Raw genomic sequence first — 27,980 nt, 5'->3', positions numbered from 1 at the left:
GTCAGCGCCGCAGCGCGGTCGGAGACATGGCAACAGCCCTCCATAAAATCGCGCCGCAGAGAGCAGCTGGCTCACAATCTCGCCTCCGCCGTCGTGCAAGGCTGACGCAAATAGGCTGCGCTACTGCGTTCGTTTGCCCCGGGTAGCGTGAATAGAGTTCGTCGACGCGGCGATCGAACTGCCGGTCTGAGTGCGCGATTCACGTCGCGCTCAAGAGGTTCATTCCCTGGGAGAAGCCTTGCGTGCTTTGGTTCTCAGCTAGACCCTAGTCGGAGCTCCGAAACACAAAAATCTCGGGTCCACCCTTGCGTGGCCCGTTGTCACTCATCGCCGCGTTCGCTCACCCCTGAGTTGGTACGGTGTTTTCCGATTTTCGGATCGGAAAAAACCGCGCCTAGCCGCGCCAATGCTGCCCTCATCACCCATGAGCTGCCTACAACGCTGGAACAACTTCGCTCGGTGAGTCGATCTTCTCATAGCGTCGTTTTTCGCCGGCTTCGCTACCGCGAGAGGGATCGAACCGCGCGCGCGACTCATCCTTTTTGTTTTTATATATTTTCCTTTTGCACGTATATTAGGCACCTTGTCGTCGCCGAGTGTTCGTTTCCAAAAGGCGCATGATTACGTATTCAGTAGTCGGCGAGGCGGGCGTACGTTACATAACCGAGCGACCTCGCCTCCAATTCAATTGAATCAAAGATCGGTTCGATATCGTTTATCTCGTCGGTGAAAGGACCGTCGACAGCGCGGTTTCGCAAACGCGTTAGATGTCAAAAAGCGCATGACTACTCCACCACGACTTGCGCTAATCGTTCACTGTCGCGTGGCGCGCTATGCACAGCGATGGCACCTTGCAGTGCATGTAATGCATGCCACTACACTGCATTACGACACTAGTACACTGACCGCTACCGCGCGCGCCGCATCGCGCGAGGTTGAACTTTCCAGAAACGTGGTTAAGCGGGGATTTCGACACCACAGCTGACGCGACTCGGAGTGCATTCTAAGGGCTTCTTCTTTTTGTCGAACACGTATGCGCGTTCGGTGACGTTACACCGTAGCCGAACGTTGATACGTTGATTAAGCTGTGACATCAGCCTCTCGAGAATCGATCGCCCTCGCGCTTCACCACTGCAGCGGCGATCTGCGCAGAAATTTCGCCGGCCGCTGGGCGCGGTGGTACCGAAATGTCAGTCGAACAATGCCCTCGGTTATAAAACGCCGGAATCTTCGTGCCGGCTCGCCTGTGAGCGTCGGGAAAGCCATGATGGCCGCCTCTCTCTACCCGCCCGCGCGCTGTGAAGCTGTCATTACGTTGCAGTACATAACCCAGTTCTAGGCCTAAGTCGGGCTCTTCGCCGGCTCTGCAGTGGAACGGGCGCAGCTCAGCACAGGGAAAAACGGGACTGTCAGATTTCTCTCGCCTGGCGAATATAATAACCCTCGCAGTCTCGCCGGTCCGGCCGCAACCGGTTCCGCCGCTGCTCGGGCGGCGCTCGAGAGAAGCTGCGTGTGACAGTTTCGGTTTCAAAGCTGCGGATGGGCGGCGCGCGAGAGGGAATAGAAATAAAATAGAAAATGTGAGAGAGGACAGTGTGTGAGGTGGCCGGAAGCTACGGAAACGTGACGCGCGGTTACACGTCCGTTCGTGCTTCGCCTTTATATACTTCCTTCATACTCTTCCTTTTTTCTTCTGTCTCCTTTCCTAATCGAGTTCGGTGTGCTCTACTGCGGCGTGCATTTTTCTCGCTCTCTTTTTTCTCTCCTCTCGGACCTTTCCATGCTATCACGGCCATCAGTGCGTCGCGGGAAAATGTCACCCGTGACATCACTGGGAGCTGCGCTTCTCCTTACGACTGGAAGCGCGGCGGCGAAGCCGAAACTTTTTAGCATTGTTTTTCCTCTTACGTTTTTGCGCGCTCGGGGGTAGCGTGGTAGGCCTAACTGCGTCTGTTATTACGTTGGTGTTACGTTTCTCGGTTAATTGCCTTCTCGCAGAATTGCGCGCCCGTCATAAACGCGCGTGACGCGTAGCTGCGTCCTTGAAGCGCCTGTGCATTGGAACACCCATCTAACCATTTTTTTTTTCCACGAAGTAATCAACAGCGGGCAAATGTGACGCGTTGCTGTCTACTGGTGCAACGCACATTAAGCAACGAAGATATGTATATAAAAAAAGGAAGGCGCAGATTGACGTGTGCGTTGGTAGCGGTATTAAATGAACAACGCAGGGATAGATGCGTTGCGAATAAAAACAAAGCGAAATTAGCAATCGCCTGCTGCGGCGTGCTCCGTGCAGTAATGATGCACGCTAGCGTGAATAGACATGAGTCTGTGCTCCGTTACGTTCGTCTCAGCTGTTGATATTTCTGTGGCGTATAGATTTTATTGCAGCTGCGTGCTACATTCTGCATACTTCATTCACTTAAAGGGAGACGTGGCTTGAAAATGCCCCCCCCCCCCCCCCCAAATGTGGCCAGAAAATTGATTTTGGAAAATTCCTGAAATCGACCGGGTTAAGATGTATTTAAAAACTGTTTAAAAATTGTTTTGCTAACCGCGCGCGGCAGCTTGATCTGCATTTCGGAGAAGACTCCAACAATGGGATTTGTTCTCAGTTACTGCTTTCTGCGTGCCTGATACTCGCCATGGGAAGCAGATTTTTTCAATTAGAACTCTTTTATCTATTTTAATTGACCCCGTTTGTTTTGTTGCACTCTTAGGACCAGCACAGGTTAAGATAGTTTTGTTTTTGAAATTTGTGAATTTCAAATTTCTTGCATCAATGCGTCAATGGATGCTGCATTGCAAAAATATAGTAACCAGAATTCGTGCTTCGCGAAAAAAAAAGTGTTAAGGATGTGACATGTAGCACGCCAGTATACGAACGCAATGAATGTGGAACCAGCCGTGTGCAACCTTTTCACAAAATTCAGAGAAAATATATATTTAAAAAAAATTCTGGAAATACAACACTGACATTTTGTGAGAGTAGTTACAAAATTATTTCTAATATGCTAAAAGAACTTCATTTAAATACATAAGGAAATTTAAAAAAAATGTTGAAAGCCATGTCCCTCCTTAAGCTGCTACAGCATTAGCTCACAACAAATTAGTGTGCAAGTGTTTTAGGCTTTTGAGTGTCTTGCAACTCTCACAGAAATCTGCACAGAAATACACTCCTTCTATTTTATGGGATTGCCCAACAACTTTAGAAGACCATGTAGCTAAACATATTGCAAAACAAGCATACTGCAATTAGGCCAGGACCGCGAGACTAGGACCTTGGATAGATGGGTCTCTTGTAATGCCTCTACTCTCTGCTAAAGTTCCATTCTTGTCTTCAAATATTCCACGTTAATGTTCTTATGTTCTACAGCGTTTCAATTTCTTGTTGATGCTTCGATGCCTGTGCCAAGCATCATGTATGTGAAATGTGGCTGACTTTTCTGGGCAGAAATAAAGGCAGGATTGACTGCTGTCAAGTTTTCTTGCTGGAATGAATTATGAAAACTGCCAGAAGAATTTGCCATACAGCAATGCTTCGCAGTTTTAGGCTTTTTTTCTACAGTTCCTCAGAGCTTTTCCTTGTGAAAGGTATAGAAAGAACTACAAATCTCTGCTGGGATGTAGCCTATGCTCCTACCAAGCTCGCTAACCAGACAGCAAACAAACACAAGTATAAATTTAGTTTATGCAATAGAACCTGCAAAAGTATATATCGTAAATCATTGCCATTTTTGCAATCATTTAGCCACATAAATTTTAATGCTTAAAATATAGTCTTTAATAGTAGTCTTCACTGCAGTGGACTTGATGTTTTCAGCAGCTGATGTGCCGTAAATATGCTTGCACTATAAGCCATACCGGGTGCAAAGCTTCTCCCAGTTTTTTATTTTCCCTCACACTCTCTTTTTTCCCCCTATCACTTTTTTGTTACAGAGTGAGCTAAAGCTCAAGCAGGACCTAGTTGGTGAGAGCAGCTAGGCCCCATTTAGAAGAGACACATCCCCCGCTCATCCAGCCTACACAAACAGAAGCGGCAAACCCACGGCTGCTGCGCAACTCTTGAAGGGACCAAGGTTGCTCGTCTCCTGTTTGTGCTGCAGCCAAAGTCGGCTGGCAAAGGAGCCACCGACAACCCTAGTGCTGCTTGCGTAACGGTTCCTGGCTCTTGGCAGAGCCGGAACGCAACAGAATCTCGCGGGCGGTGGAATCGTCCAAAGCTCCACCGTCCTGTGCCAGGGAAGTGCGTCGACACCCCGCCTAACTGCTCCTCAGGCTGAACTGTCGCTGGCCTTGTCGTCAGTGAAGGGAGTGCGTTCCGAAGACTTCATCCAAGATGACTATCACATACTCACTCAACGTCTCCGAGGCCCGCCTGTGTGGCTTTGCCAAGTTGCTGCTGCGTTGGCGCGGAAGCATCTACAAGCTCCTCTACCGGGAGATGATCATCTTCTGCACCCTCTACTTCAGCCTGAGCGCCCTCTACCGGCAGATACTCAACGAAGACCAGAAGATGTGAGTGGCTTGGCAACATCTGTCGATTTTAGGTTTTCCTTCGAGTTAGCACACTTATTCATGACAACATTGCTACTTGCACTGAAGGAATTGAGATCACGAACTTAAAGTAAGATCTCTCACTTATTCTATGCCTCAGGAACATATTAACCTTGTGATAGAGTTAAACACGAACAGTTAATCTGGCCATTGATGATTAAACTGCGCGAAAAAAAACACGGACAGAGACAGAAAACACGTACATACATAGCGCGCAGAACTGCGCTCTATGTGTGTACGTGTTTTCTGTCTCTGTCCGTGTTTTTTTTTCGCGCAGTTTAATCATGAACGACAAGCACCAACTAGCCCGCCAGAAAACCCTTCTTAATCTGACCTGTCGTTCGCATTGTATTTCTCATGGCAGACCTGCACCTTCCCTGTGATAAAAGTTTGGATGGGATTGTACTCCGTTACTTTAGATTGAAATCTCTTCACAGGTTATACGCTTAGATACAGTCGAAGTGCTGATTATATAGTCTACTCAAATCTTTTTTCTTAAAGCTCAGGTTACCACTGTGGTCATAAGTTTCTTCTTTTGTTTCGCTGTCTTCCGTGCAGTGTCTTCGAAAGCCTGGCCAAGTACTGCGAAAAGTTCACAGACCTCATCCCCCTGTCTTTTGTCCTCGGCTTCTATGTGTCCATCGTTGTCGGCCGGTGGTGGCAGCAGTACATGAGTGTGCCCTGGCCTGACAAGTAAGTAGTGCATTTTCACATAGTAAACTTCTCGCACAAGCTTTTGGCCTTGCACTGTGCATTGTGGTGCAAGATTCGGTGATTGCAGAGTAGAAAAAGTATGACTGTGTGCGAGACAAAACAGCTTGTGTTTAAACAGGCTCACCGTAGCAAATCTTCTTTCTTTCTTACTATAGGATGCTGCAAGAAAGCACATTTTTAGGCCATAGGAAAGAGGATATACGACTTAAGGCAGAATTCTCGTGGAATGGCATAGTCACACCACTGCACTGTAAACAGATCTATGGGCAACCATTCAGTCCGCTGTAAAAGTATTTTACGCCATTCTCTTGTAGAAGAATGCAGAAGATAATTAGCTCTTTAGTGAAGGAATATGTATAAAAGCCATGAATTCAGTGCTGCTTACTCTGTCACTGAGCAGACACCATTACGTCCTTGACACAACTCATGGCATGGCTTCTTATTGTCGGACAATAGAGGCCTGTCTAATTATGCAGTGAAAGGTGTCACACAGAGCCTTCCCTGGTTGATTCCATGGTGTAGACTGACAACACGCGATCACGTGATGGCACATTACATGCACTTGTTATAATCATTGTGGTTGCTAAAGTTGCCACAAAGTCTGAAGGTCTCTGGCTTTCTGCAAGCCTGAGGCATTAGTAGAACACAGGCAGAAGCACGACAACAGCTTTCCCAGTGCTTAGCAAGCTATGTAGCATAGCGTAAACACTTGTCATTTTTCCTCATAGAGTTACTCTCTGCTTGAAAGTGGGTAGCCATTGCAGCATTCTTTGCCACATGTAGTACAAGCACAAAAGAAATAGTGTTAGTAATGGCTGACTCATTATTAACCTTTCTCTATACTATTCTAAACCTGGCATGCTCACCAAAACCAGATCCTTTCGGATGGCTGCATTCTGCAGAAAGAGCGAGACTCCTTAATGGGAACAATGCCAGAACGATGGGGACAGGTTAGAGCGGGAACACGATTGGCAACTGCTTGTCTCACGTGCCTGCCGAGAGGTGAAGGGCGGTGTCAATGATTTCGGGGAGCGGCTGCGCACACGTCGCGTTCCCAGCAGACAGGCAAGTCATGAAAAAATCTGGCGCTGGGTTCCAAGAAATCAAAAAGGAAGGTGGGAGGGGGTGGCAAGCTATAAATGCTGGGCAGAGAAAGACTGGCAATGAGTGTGGCATCTAAATCTGTCTGGCTGTCACTGGGGGTCGTACGTGTCTGTCGCTTTTGATCTGAATGGGCAGCTGTGTTTAGAGTAACTGCTCTTTGGCTCTACAGCTGCACTGCTTTGTCATTTCTAACTTCAAAAAAACTTCTATTCTGTTCATGCATTCGTGCACTTCTTAATTTTGAAAGCTGAGTTAATTTGTGTTCCTCAAGCCAGTGGTAGTTGTGACTAGAACAGAGATTTTGAAAAGTGCTATTGATGACATTTTGCTGAGACTGCTTTTTATTAGCACACTGAAATGTTTGGACTTTCAGCCCTCATTGTGCAAAAATATATTAGGCTGGTTTTAGTTTCTTTTTCCTGAAGGTGCTCATGTACAAGATGTTCGTACATATAGTTGGCGTAGCTCCTTAACTTAAGTCATAATTTCTCTAATGACAGAAAGTGGATAAGGCATCATGGAAAGTATGTGAGACTTTGAAGCTACAAGAAGGCGCTGCTGCCCTGAGCCCTACCATTTCTTCATCCCGTGTAAAATTTGCCTATGGTCGCTTGTGCCAAACTTTGCGCCATTCCAGGAGAAAAGTGTAAATGCTTCCTCTTAAGCAACAGTCTCCCTCATGTTTGATTTTCACATAGAGAAAGCATTGGCAGCAAGCGTTGCTTAGCATGCGGATGTAGTACTTGCGTTTTTCTGGGCAAATAAATATGACCTCCAAGCACGATGGCATACGTGGCAACTATGACCTGAAAAAGCAGAATTTCACAAAGGCGTCAACAGTGGCAATGCAAAGAACTTGCTAGCACTAGTTGTGCATGGCAAGTAGCAGACGGCATTACCAGTAATTTTGGCTGGAAAGATCTGTAGCGTTTGTCACAGAGAATGCGACACCCAAATTTCTTTCTCGCAAAATGGGTAGGTGTTGCACTTGAACATGATAACAGTTAGAATTCATCACAAAATGCCACATCTGTGTAAAACTGCAGTGCTAACTAGTGGGAAGTTCAACATTGAGCATGTACAGACATGTACTATCGCGCTCAATATGAGTTGCAACGCGCGGTCATTGACCGGGGCTCGTTCCGTGGTGTGCCTCCTCCAAACGGTCGCTCGGAATTCTCGGAGAAACTTTTTCCTGAGCGGGGGTGCTGTTGTTTCCTGGAACAGCAGTTTCTCCCAGAATTCCAAGCGATTGTTTGGAGGAGGCACACCACGGAACGAGCCCCGGTCAATGACCGCGCATTGCAACTCATATTGAGCGCGATAGTACTTTGCTGGTCTGTTGCAGAGGATTGCAGAAGATAGTTAGCTGTTTAATCAAAGGATATGTATAAAAGCCATGAATTCAGTGCTGCTTACTCTGTCATTGAGCAAAAACCATTACGTGCAGGACACACCTCACCGTTTCTGTACCAACATATCATAACTTGCGGTATACAGTGTCCTTACAGTATCGTGTACCTGCTGTCTGCTGTTGTTGCAGGGCGGTGATGGCCATAGCGGCGTACGTCAATGGCACTGATGAGCGCGGCCGCATAATCCGGCGCACTCTGGCTCGCTACCTGTCCCTGTTGTCGGCGCTCACTTTCCAAGGCATCAGCACGGCCGTCAAGAAGCGCTTCCCGACACTCGACCACATGGAGGAAGCCGGTGAGCTGACGTGGTGCAACATGGTGTGACATGAAATGATTGTGAAAAGCATTGCTGCATTCCACTCCCCCTTTTCTTAACTTATGCCTCATGGCAGACTTCTCAAATAAAAAAAAAAAAAAAAGAGTCCCAGTGTTTCCAAAGTGGGCACAGGCACTTCCAAGTATTTTGGCCCTGGCAAGCAAACCATCAGAAAGTCCCTAGCTAGTTATGCCCCTTTAACCTGGTTACGTATGCAGTTGAGATTTAAACATTCGAATCAGTATACTGAGTTTTCACATTTCGCATTTATATTTGCATCACATTTCAATTACATTTATACTTCTAAGAGTTTGTTGCACAAATAAAAAAAATGACAAGAGGAAAAGAAAACAACACAATGTTTTGCGCTACTTCAAGCACAAATTCGTCGCATGGCTTGGTGACAGTGGGAGATCATTCTGAGTGCTTCACTTTTTAAACACAGTGTGCAGTTCTCACAAAATACCAGAAGTTTAAGTAGATGGCACAGGCTGTCTGTTTCCTGACTTACGTGTTTTGGTGCTGCACAACTACAAATTAAATTCAACCTTTCTGCAAATTGTTTCCCAAAATGGATAAAAGTTTAAGCATGTGCTTAGTAGTGTTACAGCAGTTGAAGAAGTGAATAAGAGGTGAAGGGAGCATATACATTAATTTCAAGTTTGGAACCTGCTTGTTTAAAATAACTGTGGGCTAAGAAATACACTAATTCAAATAGACAGTGGTGCGCCGTGCACCGACCTCATCATCACTATGGCTGCTTTATGTGCTTCCGCTCCCAAAGAGGAAACTTGCTTAATAGATTAAATAATTTTGATGGTGCCTGCCTAACCAAAATAGATACAACCTGTGAAAATATACAAGGTATGGTGAGAAGTGACATAAAGTGCACAGGATGCTGGCATGCTTCAAGAAGTGTGCCTTAGAGCAATTTAACAGAGTTCAACCTCAAGCCTGGAAGTAAGCCTGTTTCCTTGCGTGCCATTCAGCTCCCCAATATCGTGGCACTGAATGTAGACAGTATCCCGGAACTTATTCCAAGTGCCAGAAAAGGAATCTGCTTCTTTTGTTTGCTTTTTTGTGTTACTGAAATCACCTTTCACGGGTGGCATCTCCTTGCCACTCTGAATTTTCATAGTCCAGCTGACCACTAAGCACCGATACTTATATCTGCAGCAGTTACCATTTCAAAATGCACCTTTTGGGAGCAGTAACTATAAGTTTGTGCAGATTTGATCGTGCCAACAATTAAGCACAATACTGGCAACAAATGAACAACCCTCTTAATATCAAAGAAGACGGCAGTTGTCCTTCTTCCAAATTCACAATTCCTAAGCAAAAACTGCTCGCATTTACCAGCAGCAATCTCCAAGTATAGCCCAGTTTTGATAGTGTGAGAAGCTTGCTTGCTATATATACAGGTGTTGCCATATTTAGATTTGCTGTGCTATTTTTGGAGCTTAGTCTTTGTGCTAGGGATGTCTCGCAACAGCAGCGATGCTGATCTACATGCTGTGTGTGCACGGACCATGAAATGCAAGAGTGGCATTGTGCTGCAGCAACGAACCAGAAAATGCAATGCGTCACATGCAGATGCTGCTCCATATGCATGATGTGACGACAGCAGGTGTGTGTACACGGCAGTCTGTCCACACACGAACTTACACAGTGTTCATGCAGCTTTCTCAAAAAACTGTGATCACTGAAGATCAAGTCTTTAACAGACTGCCTTTCAGAGAGATGAAATATGCGGGTGTCATCAAAAGCAGAGCGTTGTTTAAAAGAAAAGCAACGCAAATGCTGAGTGCCTGTGGCAATTAATCCACCATACATTTGTATGTTTTGCAGGTGGCGAGTGTTTTACAAAAGCAAGCTGGTTGGCTTAGCCTTGTTAACTATTTTCAAAAAATTGCAATACTGAGAGCATGATAAAACAGTAATTTTGTGGCCTGGAAGAATTTCGTCACAACGATGCATAATGAATGATGCGCAAAGTATAGAAAGCATCAAAATGATGGTGAAGAACCTTTATTGATGTCATCGTGCATGGCCGACACGCTGCCCTCTTAAAGCTCCCCCCAGGTTACCAAGGCAGGTGGTATGCATTTCACAGACTTTAAGAACAGGCACTAAGCTTTTCTGTTGGCATCATCATTGTTATCAGCCACTGACTAAGTGAATTATGTCCCCTGTGAGATAAAGTACTCCACCGTTTATCTCCAGTTATGCCTCTCTTAATCTGTCCACAATCACCACCTCCTGCAAATTTACTGATCTCATCATTACTCCTGGCAATAAAAAAAACTCAGAAGATGGTTATGAGTGACTAAAGCAAATTTTCTTAGCATTAGCTGGCACGGCTGAAGGGAGGAATTCCAGAAAATGGGATTTAGTTTGTTGGCATTCCTTTATTGAACGAAAAGATAACTGACTTGGGATCACTGAATTTTTTTGCCTGTAAGTTCAATGTCTTTGACTAATTCTCTGTTTTGCAAGACATGGTTGGTTCAGGTGTTTCTAGATCTGGTGACAACTGGTGCAGGTGCCCCCCCTGCAGCAGGGGGGGGGGGGGATTACCACAGCTATTGGCAGTGGCTCTGTCTCACTGGCTCCCAGTTGTGTCCAAATACTCCTAACAGCTCTCTCACTATCTTGTTTATTTTACATGGGTTTTGAGAGCCATATACAGAAGGGATGAATTTGCAAGCTTCCAGAAGGCAAATTAAGAGCTAGCAATAGCTTATGCTGTAAAATCTGTATTAGACAGATGGCCCAAGATCACGGGCAATTAGGAATGGGTAATTAACAACAGTCTATTCTGACTGCCTTGGATATGAGGCACCACAAAACCCCCGGTGTCTCATTTGGCACCTGTTAGGCTGGACCAGCCATTGTATGTGCAACTTTCTGCCAACCTTAAATATATGTTACCTGTCCCTTCCCAATGAGTACTGAAACTTTATTGGACGTCCACAGGATATCTAAAACATATCCAGGCCGTCCAAGGAAGTTGTAGTGCCCATAGGGTTTGTACCTGACAAAAAGCGGCTACAGCCTCTTTGACGTGTTACACTTCATACCTCAGCCCATTTCTTACCTTTATTTTAGGTTTGGTTTGGTTTATGGGGTTTAACGTCCCAAAGCGACTAAGGCTATGACAGACGCCGTAGTGGAGGGCTCCGGAAATTTCGACCACCTGGGGTTCTTTAACGTGCACTGACATCGCACAGTACACGGGCCTCTAGAATTTCTCCTCCAAAGAAATTCCAGCCGCCGCGGCCGGGATCGAACCCGCGTCCTTTGGGTCAGCAGCCGAGCACCGTAGCCACTGAGCCACCGCGGCGGCACCTTTATTTTAAGCTCGGGCCCTTACAGGTTCTTACGTATTCATGCCTGTCCACTAATTATGCTTCAGTGGCATTCTGGTATATTCAGGCACATAGTGCAGCTTTTTCTTCTCTCACCTCGGCCGTGGCTCACACCTGCCGCTTTGGAACCCTTTGCAGGCCTGATGACCAAGGAAGAGCGCCGCGTGTACGACTCGATCCCAGTCGCCCACGGCAAGTGGTGGGTGCCGGCGCAGTGGTTCGTCGCGCTGGCCGTCCGCGCCCGCAAGGAGGGACGCATCAAGGATGACATCCTGCTCAAGCACCTTCTCCAGGTGCGGCCCCCTTAGAGCCCCGCTGGCCGTGAAACGGACTTAAAAATGAACAAAAGCAAAAAAACTCTTTTTGCGATGCCGCTGCCACCCGCTAACACGGGCCTCTACAGGGGCCGTTCTCCCCGACCCGGGCCTGGCAGGGTCTCCTCTTCTTCTCCCCGTCCCAGCAGAGCCAGCGTTGGTTTCACGTCCCCGCCTGCCTCTTTGTCCACCACAGCTTGCCTCCTTCCCGATGATCGGCTGGCTGAAGAGGTCGCTCCTCTGCGGGGGCTGAGAAAGAGAGGAGGAGACGAGAGGGAGAGAGAGCGGTGTAAGCAACACTCGGCTGGTGGTCTTCCCAGGGTTCTTGAGCGGCCGATGTCCCCCCCCTCAACTCCCGGGAGTGGACCTCTGTGCTTCCCGGCAGGGCGTCGGGCCGCCGACGGGAAGACGGTGGCTGGTGATGGGTCCGTGGCACTGCGGAAGCGCCCCCCGGCACGAACCCTGCTGGCTGCCGGTCACTGTGTAGCACATTTTTAGTCGTTTCGGGCCAGAATAAGCATGTGACATTTCAAGAACATGATCAGTGAAAGTCGCTGCAGCAAAGTGCACCTTTACAGACCTAAATTTCACGCCTAGTGGTAGCTTGGGAGCTGGCTTGAAAAGCAGCGAGATATCCGAGATATCTTCGAGATATCCAGGCTTAACCTTAGCTAAGCCACAGCCAATATTTAAGTCATTTCAGGCCAGAATAAGCACGGATGTGACATTTCAAGAACATGATCAGCAAAGTGCAGCAAACTGCACCTTTACAGACCAAATTTCAAGATATCCGAGATATCTTCAAGATATCCAGGCTTAACCTTAGCTAAGCCACAGCCAATATTTAAGTCATTTCAGGCCAGAATAAGCATGTGACATTTCAAGAACATGATCAGCAAAAGTCGCTGCAGCAAACTGCACCTTTACAGACCTAAATTTCACGTCTTGTGGTAGCTTGGGAGTTGGCTGAAAAGCAGCGAGAGCTTTTCACTTTGAGATATCCAGGCTTAACCTTAGCTAAGCCACAGCCATTTTTTAAGTCATTTCAGGCCAGAATAAGCACGGATGTGACATTTCAAGAACATCTTGACAGCAAAAGTCGCTACAGCAAACTACACCTTTTTGGCCTAAATTTCTCATCTTGTGTAGCATGTGAGCATTAGGTTTTGAAAATTAAACATTAAGAGGGTTTCAAATTGGGTTAGTTGTAGTTAACATGGTCACACATAATTGCGCTTTTGAAAAGACTTGGGACAACACAGGACGACACAAACACTGGTGCACAAACTGTTGACAGTTTGCGTACCAGTGTTTGTGTCATCCCTGTGTTGTCACAAGTTTTTTCAAAAGTGCAATTATGTGTGACCACGAAAATTAAAGTATCATCAAGACAGAGAGAGATCCAGATAGACAAGCAGTTACCTTTATTGTGTTGATATTCAAGAGCTCGTGACTCTAGTGCAAACTAGTTTCTAGCCTGGGCTTTCTGGCATAGATTCAGGGCTTTCGTGTTTACACTCTAGCTACTCTTAGCAGTGAGACAAGCAGTTATAGCTTTTTACTTTTAATGACGAGATAAAGTGCACTCGCCATCACTGCATTACAATATATTGCACTGAAGTTTGTTTATTTGAATATTTGTTTGCTTGGGTATTTATTTAGGTGACGGCTATTTACAATTACAAAGGAGGAGCACATGTAGGAAAAACATTGCAGAGACACATTTCTGGCTACTTGAACAAAAACTTGTAACAAGGTGGACGAACAAAGGAGGAATGGCAAGACAACTAAGTGAACCAATATGCTTATTGTTGCTAGTTTATGAAAGCTTAGCTTTCTTTGGAAGAAGGCAACAGGCAGCCAGCAGTAGTTCTTCCCGGGGCGTGCTCTGCAGCTGCCCGGACTGCCGTCCCCCGGCCACACAGCATTCTAGCTGGCGGGCGGTCTTTTCCCTCCGAAGTGGCCGTCCCCTTCCCAGTGGCGTGGCAGCTGCTGACCTGTCCCCCTCCCTCTTCTTCTTCTCCTCCTCCCCTGCGCATAGGAAATGCACGAGTTCCGCGGCTGCTGCGGCATGCTGTACAGCTACGACTGGATCAGCATCCCCCTGGTGTACACGCAAGTGGTGACGCTGGCCATCTACACCTACTTCCTGGCCACCGTCATGGGCCGCCAGTACCTCAAGTCGTCCTCGGGCGAGGAGATCGACCTCTACATCCCCATCTTCACCCTCCTGCAGTTCTTCTTCTACATGGGCTGGCTCAAGGTGAGCCACCGCATTTCCCTCTACAAAACTTGCTGCCGAACAAGTTTTAGGCCTTGCAACCTCCTTCTCCCCCTCTTGCCCACGTAGGAGATATGCAAGAACCTCTTGAATAAAAGTGAACATGTACAACGAAGTATAGGATTAAAGCAACCTTAGACATCAGCCAATCAAAGGACCAGGTTGGCGTTCGGAAGGAGACTTGACAACAGACCACAATCACGCCACCAATCAAATAGAGATTGTGCAGGATATAACCAGCCCTGTATATTGCCTCCATAGATTATGGGAAAGCACTTGACTTGGTCTCAACCTCACCATTCATGCATTCATGTAGGCATGACAGAACCACGGTGGAGATAAGCATGTGTAAATATGCTGGAAAGTGTTTAGAGCAGCTGCTCAGTGACCGCTGTCCTCCACAGGGAAAGTGATAAAATCCAAATCAGCTAGGGTGTAAGATGGGGAGACAAGATTGCTCCAGTACTGTTCACCTTGTGTTTGCAGGAGATTTTTCAGAGAACTGGATTGGGACCAGTTGGAAGAAAAGTTAATTGAGAATACCTTAGTAACCTCTGATTTACTGATGACATTGGTCAGTCCTTCTTCATGCAGTGGACATAGTTAGGCTGATGATGATGATGATGACATGTCCCAAAGGATCTGTGGCACTAGTACTAATGTCATGGCAAAGGACAGATTGTACAAACAGTCATGAATATGAACTGGGCTCACTTTACAAATGTATTCAAAAGAGCAACCCGAGAAGTGTTGCATCAGTTTGTTTCGCGAAGTTGTCCGTGCATCATAACGGTATGTCATGGTACTCTCCTGCAATAAACAGCATGGCTCAAACATAATGGGCTGCAGATACCTATGCTGCTCCATCAGTGTCGGGCCTAGAAATTTGGAAGGTCCCACCGTAGCAGAACAGATTCATATGCCCTAGAAACTTAACAAGGAGCCCATGGTTGAAGGAGCGGAAGGGTTTGCAGATCACCCTCCGACACTGACCTGGTTACGCATTCTAATTTCGTGACATGTTTTGGCTGTGAAGAAAATTTTTTTTTCCCACCTTTTATATTTGTAAATTTTTGGGGCTATAGCACAGTCTATTCACACAGTCCGGATGTGCACGTCCACGAGCACAATTAAACTTAATCACAAGCAAACCAACTTGATCAGGAGTGGGGTATAACTGAACATGTGTTGTAAAAACAGATAAATTAAAAAGGAAAAGGTCAGAGTTCATAAGACTCTAAACATGTCGTACACTGTACAGGGTCATGTGGAACACCTTGAGGTAATGTTCGAATTACTCTTTGCCCAGAGACTATAACCGTCCCTCCTGAGGTAGCTCATTATGGACTTTGGCTCTGTTACAGGTAGCGGAGCAACTCATCAACCCTTTTGGTGAAGACGACGATGATTTCGAGCTGAACTGGTGCCTCGACAGAAACCTCCAGGTATGACAAGCCCCTCTTCCTCTCATAGTATTTGCCTCTTTGTGGGAACTCTGCAATAGTTTTTTTAGGGCTCTGCCATGTGCCTTGCCACCAGAACAAATATAAATGAGATTCCATCACTGTAAAACATTTAACAGTGTAGTGACGTTTGCTGCAGAGAGACAATTCACTATCACAGTTTGATGGGACAAAAATGACCTCTCTGGCTATGCTTTCTCGTTAATGCATCTGGCCAATGCAGCCGTTTGTGCTCTTGTGACTAGTGAAGACAATCCAATCGACACCTGAGCAAAGTGTCACTATCTGTGACGTCATGTCACGTTACGTGACAAGTCTCGCACATCACGATCACATGAGCCAGGAAGGTTACATGATGTGCTACAGAAATGCTCAGCAAAGCCACTCATGCCACAAATGAGCCACTAACAGCTCTGTTGTAACAAGAAAGAACGCGGACAGGGCTGCACTAAGCAATGCTTTCTTTTGGCAATGAAACACATTCGAATATAGGATTTGCATATGCCACAGAATTGAACTGCACCACTTCACACTTAATTTCTATATTTTAATGTGTTTCTTCAGTAAATACAATTTGTGTTCGAGTAAAATCATGCCTATATTTTCTCTGCAGCTGTGGCTTATCAGGAAAGTCTAGGTTTTATGGCATTCGTGTATATGTTAATAACTACTGATCATTTCAGAGTCACCTTCCTTGTTATTTGTAGGAATGATCATGAGGCCTTGAAAGTGTTACTAGCACCACTCCTGATGGTGGCAATAAATGTGAAAATGTTCACCAGACCAAGTTAAGTACTGTGTACAGTCTAATCAAAGTAGGGAGTGTGCAACTGACACATTCGAACTGAAAACTGCCAGAGAGTCGTAAACAACAGATTGCATTTGGTGAGCAATAGCTGAGGGTGTGATGGAAAGCGTAGTGGAATTGCAAGATAGGCTATAGTGCTGAATTCCTTGAGAAACGGTAGCGCATGCCTTTTGTTGATTGCTAGAGGCTGATGAATGAGTGGAAGGAGAGAGGCTATCTTTTTTTAGTGGGGCAGTGGCAATTGTGCCAATTTGTGTGAGTGATGTTTTCCATCCACTAGTCAATCCTAGGGTCTGGGTGGCCAACTTTAGGCATTCTTAAAAGTTTTCATGTTAATATTAGGTTAATCCATTAACCTGAACTACCTGGATTGTATCGCTGTTCGACTTAGTTTTCACCGACACTTCAGTTTCTGTTTGCTGCACCATCTGATCGAGCCATTTAATTGTCGGGTGCTTGCAGGTCTCATTCCAAATTGTGGACGACATGCATCAGCGCCACCCGCGGCTGGTGCGGGACATCTACTGGGACGAGGCTGAGCCTCAGCTGCCCTACACCAAGTCATCGGTGAACCTGCGCACCCAGCCACACCTGGGATCAGCCATGACCCTCGAGTGAGTCCCCCCACCTGTGCATGTTTCTTGGAAAAAACGGCGCTAAACGAAAGGACAACGAAAAAGAGTACAACAGGACCGGCGCTGACTATCAACTGAAGGCTTTATTAGGAACAACACGCAATATATACTCCAATGACAACCAAGAACGCATGGCAACACCAAAAGCTACAATGATACATCAATCACCTGGATCAAGATACTTCAGTTCACAGTCATGAACTGTTACAGAGGGGATGCTGTACAAGCACAAAGATAAACTAACACGCGAAATCAGTGAAGCCTTTCATATCCAAAAGAACAGTGATGCGTGCGTCAGCATCCCCTCTGTAACAGTTCATGACTGTGAACTGAAGTATCTTGATCCAGGTGATTGATGTATCATTGTAGCTTTTGGTGTTGCCATGTGTTCTTGGTTGTCATTGGAGTATATATTGCGTGTTGTTTCTAATAAAGCCTTCAGTTGATAGTCAGTGCCGGTCCTGTTGTACTCTTTTTCGTTGTCCTTCGTTTAGCGCCATTTTTTCCAAGAAACATGTACCAACTAGCTCAACTCTCCGTTTTAATGTGCATGCCACAAATTCATACGGGAGTGCAGTTTATTTATTTATTCACATACCCTAAAGGCCCTTTTCTGGCATTACATAGAGGGGGGGGGGGAATTACAAATAAACAATACTCCACACATAGTTGTACAAGCAACACAAATCCAAAACCACAGGCAAAATGGGAAAAAAAAGTACAGAAAATTCGAAACAGGACGCAGGAAAGGAGCCTTCCTAATCAGAATTTATTCGTAAAAAACACTTAAGTTTTTGCTCAAAGGGGCCATGATTTAAGGTGAAGACAATATCATCTGGTAACTTGTTCCAATGATGAACGGCAAGAAACAATGGTGAATGACTAAAGAGGTGGGTACATGCAAGCATGGGTTCGACTTTGAGAGCATGATCTAAGCGCGGAAAGATACGGTGGGCGGGTCTAATATAGTATGAAGCGAAAGAAGAGTGACTGTGATACAATCTGTCAAAGTGTGATAATAGTGCTAGTATTCTTCTCTTTTCAAGTGATGATAGCTTTAGCGACGCTTTGATTGCCGTTATGCTGGAACGATAGTCCTTAGTTATAAATCTCGCTGCTTTATTATGCATTGACTCCAGTTTGTGAATTAGTACAATTGATGCGGGTTCCAGATTAAGGATGCGTATTCCAATTTTGAGTGGACGAGTGTAGTGTAAGCTAAAAGTTTGGTGGCAGGATCAGCTTGGTGCAAGTGACGTCTGATGAAACCAAGTGCTTTAGATGATTTACTGACAATTGCATCAATATGGTTATTCCATGTTAGATCAGACGAAAGATGAACACTTAGGTATTTGACAGTGGAGACATTCTCAATGGGAATACTATTCATAGAATAACAGTGATTTTGAAGCTGATTATTGCTAGTGAATGTTATAGTCTTTGTTTTAGAGACGTAAATTTGCATTTGCCACTGTTCACACCAAGTGTTGATTCTGTCCAGGTCTGTTTGCAAAGAGTTGGTGTCGTCAGGGTTGGTAATCTGTCAATATATAAACACAGTCATCAATTGGTCAGGCAGAAGACTAAAATGTATTTTGGATGTTTGTATTTCTTTGTTTTTCTAATAGACTAGCAGCAATTGGTATATTCTTTGTTACCTTCCACCCTTTCGTCTTCCCGTGTTTTCGGATTTCCCCTAACTGGCAACGCTACATTTCTTGTTCTGTTTTAAGTCGCACTAAAATGCTACACCTTGCTTACGATATTTGAACAGTGTCTAAGTCTGCGTACCAGTGATAGATGGCTAGAAGAAGGAAAAAGGCATCACGACATCATTGTGGTCGTCCTCCCCCCCTCTTTGCAGTGTGGATCCCGAGGAGTCCGAATTCGTGCCCATGGAGACCATCCTGGAGGAAGACCATGACGAACACAAGTACTCAAGCCCGCCAACATCACCGCCCAATGCAGCAGACACTCCGCAAGTGCCTGGACCACTTAATTCCCACCTGTACCACGTGCCATTGCACCTGCAGCAGCCATCTGACTACGCACCACCGTCGACCATCTCGGGACACCTGCTCGACAGCCCAATTGCCACGTGAGTAGTTGGCATGGATAACCAGAGGCTGTTATGGCTAGCTAAGATGGCAGCTAGCATTTCAGCAGCAAAAGCTAGACATATTCACAGAGCTTAAGTCTCTCCAAAACAACAGTGCATGTTTTGAGAACAGGGCAAGTACTATACTATGCACTAGAACAGGGGTTCTCAAACTGGGTTCCGCGGAACACAGGGGTTCCGCGGGCTGTCTCCTTGTGTTCCGCGAGAACCCTCACTGGCCCTGACCCGGCAGCTGATATGAGACTGGCTCTGAGTGCTGCTGAGCCACGCTTTGACTTGCTCTTAAAAGGGAAGCAGTACCACCCATCACATTAGTATCTGTATTAATCGGTGCAATAAACATTTAACTTTTGCAACTCTCTCTTTGCAAAAATGCACTCGACCACATTGCTGGTAAGTGAAAGCGGGGTGGGGGGGGGGGTTCCCTGGAACTTATTGAAGGCTTTTGGGGTTCCTCGAAGCAAAAAAGTTTGAGAACCCCTGCACTAGAACATGATTTGACCACCCTGGTGTAGTACTTGGCCGCAACCTCCTATGAACAAACCAATTAATCCTCAGCCCTCAGTCCCCAGCGGCTGCAGAGCAACTGACCAAGGCGGCGGTCAGTCCTGTGATGCAGCGGAGGGTGCTAAGAATATCTGGCTGCAGTCAGGGCGCCATTAGATACTGATCCTGGCAACATTTGACGCTAGGCGTAGAAGGGGGCGGTAGAAAGTAAGATGGACAGGTAAGATTAAGAAGTTGCGGGGATACGGTGGCTGCAACTGGCAAAGGACAGCGTTAATTGGAGAGACATGGGAGAGGCCCTTGCCCTGCAGTGGGCATAGTCAGGCTGATGATGATGATGACTATACTATACTATAGCAATTCTATTTTTGTATTCCCTGCCCTTCGCCATTGGCTCAAGCAATGTCATGCCTTCATAGTCACTGGGGTTGAAGCAATAAGAAATAACAAATGTAGTGTGTGGGCTCTGCTCAGCCAATTTTTGCTCTTTCGGTTGGTTGGTTTATGGGGTTTAACGCCCCAAAGCGACCCAGGCTATGAGAGACGCCGTAGTGAAAGGCTCTGGAAATTTCGACCACCTGGGGTTCTTTTAACATGCACTGACATCGCACAGTACACGGGCCTCTAGAATTTCGCCTTCATCGAAATTCGACCGCCAGCCAGGATCGAACCCGTGTCTTTCGGGTCAGCAGCCGAGCGGCGTAACCACTGAGCCACCGCGGCGGCTTTTGCTCTTTCCTATTGGCTCAGTACCATTGATAGTGTGGGTGACCTTGCTTAAGCCAGTGATCAAAAGGGGAACGGGAATACAAAAATGGAAATGAATTGATCTCAGAATCATTATATTATACTGGCCCAATATTTGCAATGTCCAATGCCTAAAACGACAGCCCGCCCGCTCATAGTGCTGACTGCTGATTAACAGCCCTGACGAATGGAGTTCATAGAAAGTTGTTTCAACAGTCAAAGGCGAGTAATTCGGATGACTTACATCTGCCAGATAACACAGCATGTCCTCAGGGCATTACCACAATGTTCAAACACCCTGACACTCAAGTAGACATTGTGGGAGCATCACAAGAGCTAAGTAACCATATGACCATTTTAGGATGTGCTTATAGTAAGCAGCTCACTCAATATCCTGACAACAATAAAGCAAACATCCAGCCCAAGATTCCAGGATTTTTTTAGCTGAAACTGAGCCAATCATCTTGCTCAGCTATTGTGATAAAGAAACTGAATGTATGTTTAAAATGACATTGCATTCAGTACTGGTTTAGTAAAATGAAGCACACCAACACAAAACATGCTTTGATCAGGCAGTATTATGTATTTGTGTTTGTTATTGCCAAAATAAACTGAAAAAACACTTGCACCAAACACATGGAAATTGGAGCAAAACTGCTCGGCACTAAACAAGGTCATGTGTGCACATTTTTAATTGGGGCTGCGCTGCAGTCTAGATTTCCTCACAAAAATTGCAATGTAACTTCTGTTTACTCCTGAGGAAGCTGTTTAATTTAAGATAATGACAATGAAAAATGACATTATAAGGGTTTGTGCAGGACTTGGCTAGCGTGCTGTGTAAATAGCTTTTAGTATTATTCAGTTGAAATCCATGTTGCTGACGGCTGTCATTTCACTGAAAAAGTGACAAACGATCTTCCAACACTCTGATGCCGCATGACAGGAGCTGATTAATACACTTCCAGAATCAGTTCAAAATGCCATCCATTCTGGGGACAAGAGTTTTTCAAAAGTGCATCTATGGGACATCCTGGGGATAAAGTCATGTCTGTTTCCACATTAACTGCTAATGCTTTAAGTTGGGCTAGTTGGTAGTTGGTATCACACATATTGACTAGCGAAATTCACACACACAGGACAAGAGTTTCTTTCTGGTGTGTTTTCTTCTGGTGTGTGTCTAGCGTGTGTTCTGGCACCTTCTCTCGTCCTGTGTGTGTGAATTTCGCTAGTCAATATGTGTGATACCGACTACCAACTAGCCCAACTTAAAGGGGCTGCGAAACACTGCTTGGGGGGATACCGGCTATACTTCAGGTGGGCTCTTTATGTCACACAGATGCTGACTTAAAAAGAATTACAGGAATCGATGCACAGGAACGGGAGTTATTCAGTGAAGAAATTTCACAATACAAGCAAACAAAACGCTGCCCTCAACTCGATTTTGGCGGGGCTTCCCACTCCTATTTCGCTCTCCCAATGACGGCACCTGGCGCAACCAATCAAAATAGCCAGCCAGAGCACGTCGTGGAAGTTTGCACTCCATGGTTGCCTGCTCTCTGTAACTCGTTCTTGCTGAGACGGGCAGCGTCGTTTCCATGCCAGTGCGCCCCTGGTGGTGTATTTTTATTTTACTTACTTTGCAGGGCTTTTATCTAAGACAAACAAGTTGTTTTTGTTGATCTAATATAAAACGCAGACAGGTGACAAAATGTGTCTCTATTTATTCACACAATTTGCAGTATATTTACTGTTTGTCCGATCATCAAGCTCGCGCCAGGTGATGTCATATCCGCTGCTAAAAACCTGCCACTGTGTGGCGACACCATCAGAGCCATGAAGTTGTTTTTGGGAGGACATTAAAATATTAAAAAAAGGAATATATGCGGTATTACCGACGCTAATAGCACCATTATAACTCACTGTATGCGATCAAATGGCAAAACAGTCAACTAAGATTGTGTTTCTGGGCCCCTTTAAAGCATTAGCAGTTACTATTTCTCGTACAATGGGCCCTGCGTTTCCTTCTGGTGTGTGTCTAGCGTGTGTTCTGCTGCCTTCTCTTGTCCTGTGTGTGTGAATTTCGCTAGTGAATATGTGTGATATCCACATTGACATTTCCTGTCTCTCTCAACTTTCAGGCACCGAAACACCTCGGACAACACCACGCAGACGGGCTTTCGGATCCTGAGCACAGGCAGCCGCCTCCTCAACCTCATCATTGGCAGCAGCAACGAAAACCTACCGCAGACACCAAAAGCGAAAGAGCACCCGCTCGTGCCACACTTTGTCGCACGGCAGCAATGCAGCCGCCGCACCGCACGGACCGTATCGCTCTGCGAGGGCCTCGACCATCGCAGCCACGACTTCGTGGCTGAAGAACGCCGGTCGCTGCTCCGCGGAGATGATAACAAACCGGCCATCAAAGAATCAGTGCCAACATCCGTCATCGTTGACCTGTCCTCACCGCCAGCAACTATCGAGGAAGTCAAGCAGCCCGAAGAAGCACAACAGCAGGACAAGAAGGTGGAAGAGAGTGCAGAGCCTTCACCGTACGAGCCAAACACCTCGACCGAGAGCTTGGCTGAGAACAGCCAGTGCAGTGCAGACAGCTACACACAGCTGTTGCCTCCGTAATGTGCGAGAGGCAGCCTTAAACAACCTATTTCTTCAACGGACTTGCTGTTACGTTCAAGGGCAAGAAGACGAGGACACCGATTGGTGGCACCTGCGAGTTTAAAATCTTGTAACTGGTGCGAAACCACTGTTGTAGTGTTTATAAAGTTGCAGGTGCTATCAATACGGTTCCTGCAGTTTCAAACTTGCGAAGCTGTGTTGCGTCCTTAAGCCAGCTTAAACAAAATGCTGCCATGGTCTGCTTACCACAAGCCTTGCAGTACCATATCAAGATCTTGCATGCCAGGAAGCACAGAACTCCCATTCTATCACTGTACAAGCTTGGCTGCCTGGCCTCCTTAAAGTCTGTCCGCAGGGCAGCAATGATGCTCGGCTCATCTGCATCCTTGTAGAGATGCGCTTGCGAAGATTCCAGCGAAATATGTCGACAAGAATGTTACAAAAGCAAAGGTCACATTGAAGGAGTTTGAAGGGATGCATTGGACTGCTGGATTGTAAAGTGGCACGAAATTTCAAGTGACCATCTCAGTATTTGCATGAAAGACAGTCAGGTGGTGAATGTCTATTCGCAGGCAAGCATTTCTGAAGCAAGGGCAGACTTTAAAGCAAACTACTGTTGCTTACTTGCATCTGCTTCTTCAACAGTACACGTGACAAAATGAAGCCAGTTAGCAACTTCTAGTAGCTTGTGACTTTTCGTCAACTGGGCTTTTCATCGTGGCAAGCCAAGAGACACGTTGAAGACGTTGCACCGTACATGTGGTGAATCACAGGTAGTGGAGGTACAAGCCTGTGAAAGAAGCTGGGAGTGATGTTTATGTGCAACGTATCAAGCCACGGCTGAATTTAGAGGAGACTAAGTTGATGTTATTCGTCCACAAGGTTGCTCTGTGCAAAGAAAGCATCATTAGCACCGGGCTGAAACTTCCGCCTTGCCGAGTTTGCAAGTGGCAAATTTCGTACCGCCGCCATTTACGTGTGTTGTGCGCAGCTGAAGTTCAAACCAGAGAGTACATAGCAATGTGTGTTGCTATTCAAAGACTCGTCCCACCGATGCTGTGAAACCTCAAGGGAAGCAACTCTTAGCAAGGAGGAAGATTTCCTTGCAAGAGCTTGGCAAGCACTCGTTCGACTGCAAGAAGCAGATCTGAGACATGTTGGCTGTTGGTGATATTTTCTTGTGCGTGACAGTATGTGGTTTTTTGTGCTTATTTAAACTTTGAAAATGTGGTTCGTGTATAGTGTGCACCCCAAAACGTTCTTGTGACTTGATGTCCTGAGACAGTACATTACTTTCTGGATTTTTTTTTCCCCCACATCGAGGCAGTGTTTTTGCTGTCATCATCGGGAGTGTTGTGAGACATTCACTGTCAAGACTGGTATCAACTCTCTGCAAGAACCTGAGCCTGCATTGTGTTAGTGACTCAGTTTTACAAGTCAACTGTAGATTCCTGCGAACATAGCTAGCTCTGTTTCATGGTTTAACAGTTGTGCCGTCTATCTTACTCGTGAAGTGACTATCTGGACTTGTTTGACAAAGTTCCGAGTGTGAAATGCGCAGTGTCTGAATGAAGAACCTGCCACGTTCTTCATGTTCTTGGTCATCCGGTGTTTCGGACAAGTCGAGAAAGCTCCAGCTGTGAAATGTGCAGTGTTTGAATGAAGAATCTGCCGAGTTCTGCAGGTTCTTGATCATCCGGTGTTTTGGACAAGTCTAGCTGGCAGGCTGTGCGTGGGTGTGAATACACTGTCAGTTCACTTGTGCTCTATATGGCACTGATGGAGGTGATCTATATTAAGAATGCAGTGAGTGCCATGACAGTCGTGCTTTGTGCTTCGACTTTGCTTTGTGGTGTTTACTTTGAACGATGATAGCACACCTTGAACTTCTTGAAGGAGCTTCGAAGGTTGCTATTGTTGATGTGGGTTCAGTGGCCCGCACGCAGACTATGGGACAATACTGTCCCAGCAACCTTGTGCGGAGGCAAGGCTGTTGTTGATGGATGCTTTAGGGTCTGCACTCACTAGCAGCTTTCATGAAGAGGCCCGAAGTGTTTCATCCAACAACGGCTTTTGCGAGAAAACAGCAATACTGCTGAAGCAGCTGCAGTGTTTGAAGACCCGCCCGTATAGCCCGTAAGGTTTGAGATGGCAAAAGTGAGGGAAAGGCTGTCACTTTGAGGCGCGCTAATTTATTTTGGAGCGAGTTGTGTGTAAACACTCTTTCCCCCATTTACAGGGTCTTGGGTGTTTGTCCTTGCTTCTTTTTCTCGTGTTGGTGACGCCAGACTGTTTGAGAAGAACCACCCGGTGTGAGAGTTGTGGAGCTGTTGAATATTTCTGAACAGTGTGCGAGGTGCTGCCTCTAGCAGGTTTTTCTTGTGCGAGTCAGAGTTCGGCATTGTTTCGTTACACCGCTCTTGAGCGGGACATGGGACTGAAAAGCATTTTTTTTTGTTTTTTTTTTGTGCCAGGGTGGTGTACTCAGCGCGATACGAATGGGCCAGTTTGCAATGGAGAACACCGCTGAGTCATATGGTGGAAGTTCTTCACGTGCAATGCATGGAAAAAGAAAAGTGTTTATTTTGTTGGAGCAGAACCGATCATGTGTTTTCCGACGCTTGAAATGACCATATATGCGCACTTTTGCAGATCTTCTGTGTTCTCTCCGCAAAGGGGTTCATGCGTGATGGCATCTCTTTTCTTGTATGCGACCAATGATGATATGCAGTTTTTGAGCAAGTAGCTCATAGCGCCATGTTCTGAAATTCTTATTTATTTACATGTTATACTTGTGGATTTTTGGCGCTGTTGCTGTTCAAGTAGCAGTAAACTTCAAGAGCAGTTATAGTATGTACGAGCGTGAGGGCAAGTTCTGGTGAATGGCAAAGGCTGTCCTATTTTTCCTTGGAGTTACCAGCTGTCAATACCACACTGTATTATTGTCTTGGCCTTCAAAATTTCCTTGAAACAGGTATAAAAAATTGTAGTGGGAATTTGATCAACAGACGGACAAAACTCTTCAAAAAAACGTCTCATTACTAGATCCCTAAGTTTTGTCATGGCATTGTCCTTACGTTATCCACCTTGCCAATCGATGAAAGTCTATCAGTTTTTTGCCGATGGGATAGCTACAGTTATTATTCGCCTGTGTTCATCCATGTGGTTGTTTTCTTTCAGCCATGATAACACACATTTCTCTATAATATTATGGAATATCGAACAAAACAAACAATGGGAGTTATAGAGCAAAAAAAGATCAAGCCTTATAAGGCTACAAAACTTTCTAAAATCCCTTGGCAGCAGATAATTGAGTTATCTATGAAAGAAAACATACATGGCATGTTTTCTTTCAAATAATGACATCACTGCAGCCAGTAACGTCCAGAGCTCTTCATTGGTATCCTAAACCTCATATACTGTATACATATCTGCACTTTTGCAGCCCTGTGGATGCACTCAGATGTCAAGTTCAGGCATGCCATCCTTTCTCTTTGATGTGGGACCTCACATTGTCACTTCTGTAACTGTCGGATTTATATATCTAGCCTGAAAAAATTGTGAACCTGTGTTGTGCGTTCCCGGTGAGATGCGCCGTAGTGCCGGTGACTTGTGTTTTTCTCTTGATATCTCAGCCTTTCCTTTCAGTTCCTGTTTGATTGTGATCTTTTCACTACTCGCTTCGGAACTTTTACATCCGGCTTGCTGGGTAGTGGAATGAGGGAGGAAAGAACGTCGAGCTTTCTGTGAAAGCATACATGGGGATGTAATACAGCACTCCTTTTTGTTTGTACATTCAGCTTGGTTGTGTTTAGTACTGAGCTCACTAGCTTGTGTGCTTGCGAGTAGTACTACAAAGTTCCATGTGAATGTATCTTTCGACAAACCTTAGGATACCAGTGCATCTTAAATGGCACTGACATTATTTATTTGTATGTTGAGTTTGGTAGCATCAGTAGTCCTTGCAAAGAAGGCTGGTCTTACACATGCACTGATCGAACCACAAGTCTGCTTCACTAGATTCATCATGCTGAAATAAATTTGTCAAACATGTATTTCACGTTTAAAGTGGTCATGGCAGCTACGCATATGGGTATGGAGCATCACAATGGTCAAGCGCCACCTTTCTAAAATCAATGCACAACAACGTTTCTTGATTTGATGTCAATGCTCTTACAGCAAGAAGAGGAGACTGAGGAAGCATGCTGCCTATGATGAAATTTGGATCCTCTGATCTATTCAGATATTAAGTTTCGCTTCTCCACACTTTATACCTGCAGCACCTCACAATGAGGCTGTTCAACCAACATACTCTTAAGGATACTAATAAAAGTACCAATATAATTTGTATAGTACACAGTCCGTACATTAATACCCCTTAATGTTTTTACCAGTCCTTGACCTTTCTATGAGCCCTACAGAACTTCTGTCACATCCACTTGGAAAAGCCTTGCCTGTTGTAAATGTGCTGGAAATGAATAAACTTGGTGTCTTACCAACAGAGATAATTTCTCAGAAAATATTATCTCACGCCATCCTGCAGATTGTTGGCATTTGCGTGCCAAAGTGTGTGCCATATACCGTCCTTTGCAGCGTGCCTAATGGTCTACTTCAACCCTGGTGGCAGTGCTAAAGTTGTTTTTGCAACAGATTCTTTGTTAGCACTGGTTTTCTTCAAAGCAAGCACTGATAATGCAGTGGACATCATAACAGTTACACTCAGAACAGTGGACATCATAGAATTGCTATTCTTTAGCCTGTTTGCATAGTCTTTGTCACACAGCTAAACATGCAGAGCAGTGTGCTTCTACTACTTAGGCAATGACAACTTTAACACTTCCAGTAGCATATTTCCAAATCTGTGCATTTCTCCACATCAGCAATGCTTGCAATTTTTGCACTCACTGTTGCAGCCATATTTAAAACTTAGAGTTCACATGTAAAATATTGGTCAAAAGTCTTTGGACCACATGTTTTATTTTCGACAGGTGACAG

At 45.6% G+C, this 27,980-nt stretch overlaps 1 protein-coding gene and 1 pseudogene across 1 annotated transcript; one reads left to right on the top strand and one right to left on the bottom strand.

Annotated features, from left to right (window-relative positions):
• Positions 1–16: 16 nt before the first annotated feature.
• Positions 17–26,555, top strand: LOC149329024 (bestrophin-4-like). The gene is made up of 10 exons (XM_089560072.1): positions 17–459; positions 3,943–4,521; positions 5,119–5,253; positions 7,922–8,088; positions 11,616–11,770; positions 13,833–14,054; positions 15,437–15,517; positions 16,806–16,957; positions 18,843–19,076; positions 22,490–26,555. The coding sequence occupies exons 2-10, from the start codon at positions 4,343–4,345 to the stop codon at positions 22,983–22,985; spliced, it is 1,821 nt and encodes a 606-aa protein (XP_089416198.1). The 5' UTR covers positions 17–459; positions 3,943–4,342; the 3' UTR covers positions 22,986–26,555.
• Positions 17,722–18,559, bottom strand: LOC149329025 (uncharacterized; annotated as a pseudogene).
• Positions 26,556–27,980: the final 1,425 nt, after the last annotated feature.

This window comes from Amblyomma mixtum, chromosome 9 (genome assembly GCF_055824585.1).
Source record: "Amblyomma mixtum isolate Tamu chromosome 9, ASM5582458v1, whole genome shotgun sequence".
NCBI lineage: Eukaryota > Metazoa > Arthropoda > Arachnida > Ixodida > Ixodidae > Amblyomma > Amblyomma mixtum.
Note: the sequence above shows the minus strand (reverse complement) of the source record. Positions and strands in the feature narration are given on the sequence as shown.

What these genes read in the sequence shown, in the direction of transcription:
- LOC149329024 (XM_089560072.1), top strand. Translation starts at nt 4,343, where the DNA reads ATGACTATCACATACTCACTCAACGTCTCCGAGGCCCGCCTGTGTGGC. An exon ending in CGACCACATGGAGGAAGCCG is followed by an intron (nt 8,089 to 11,615) that starts GTGAGCTGACGT and finishes AACCCTTTGCAG; the next exon opens with GCCTGATGACCAAGGAAGAG. An exon ending in CTCGACAGCCCAATTGCCAC is followed by an intron (nt 19,077 to 22,489) that starts GTGAGTAGTTGG and finishes CTCAACTTTCAG; the next exon opens with GCACCGAAACACCTCGGACA.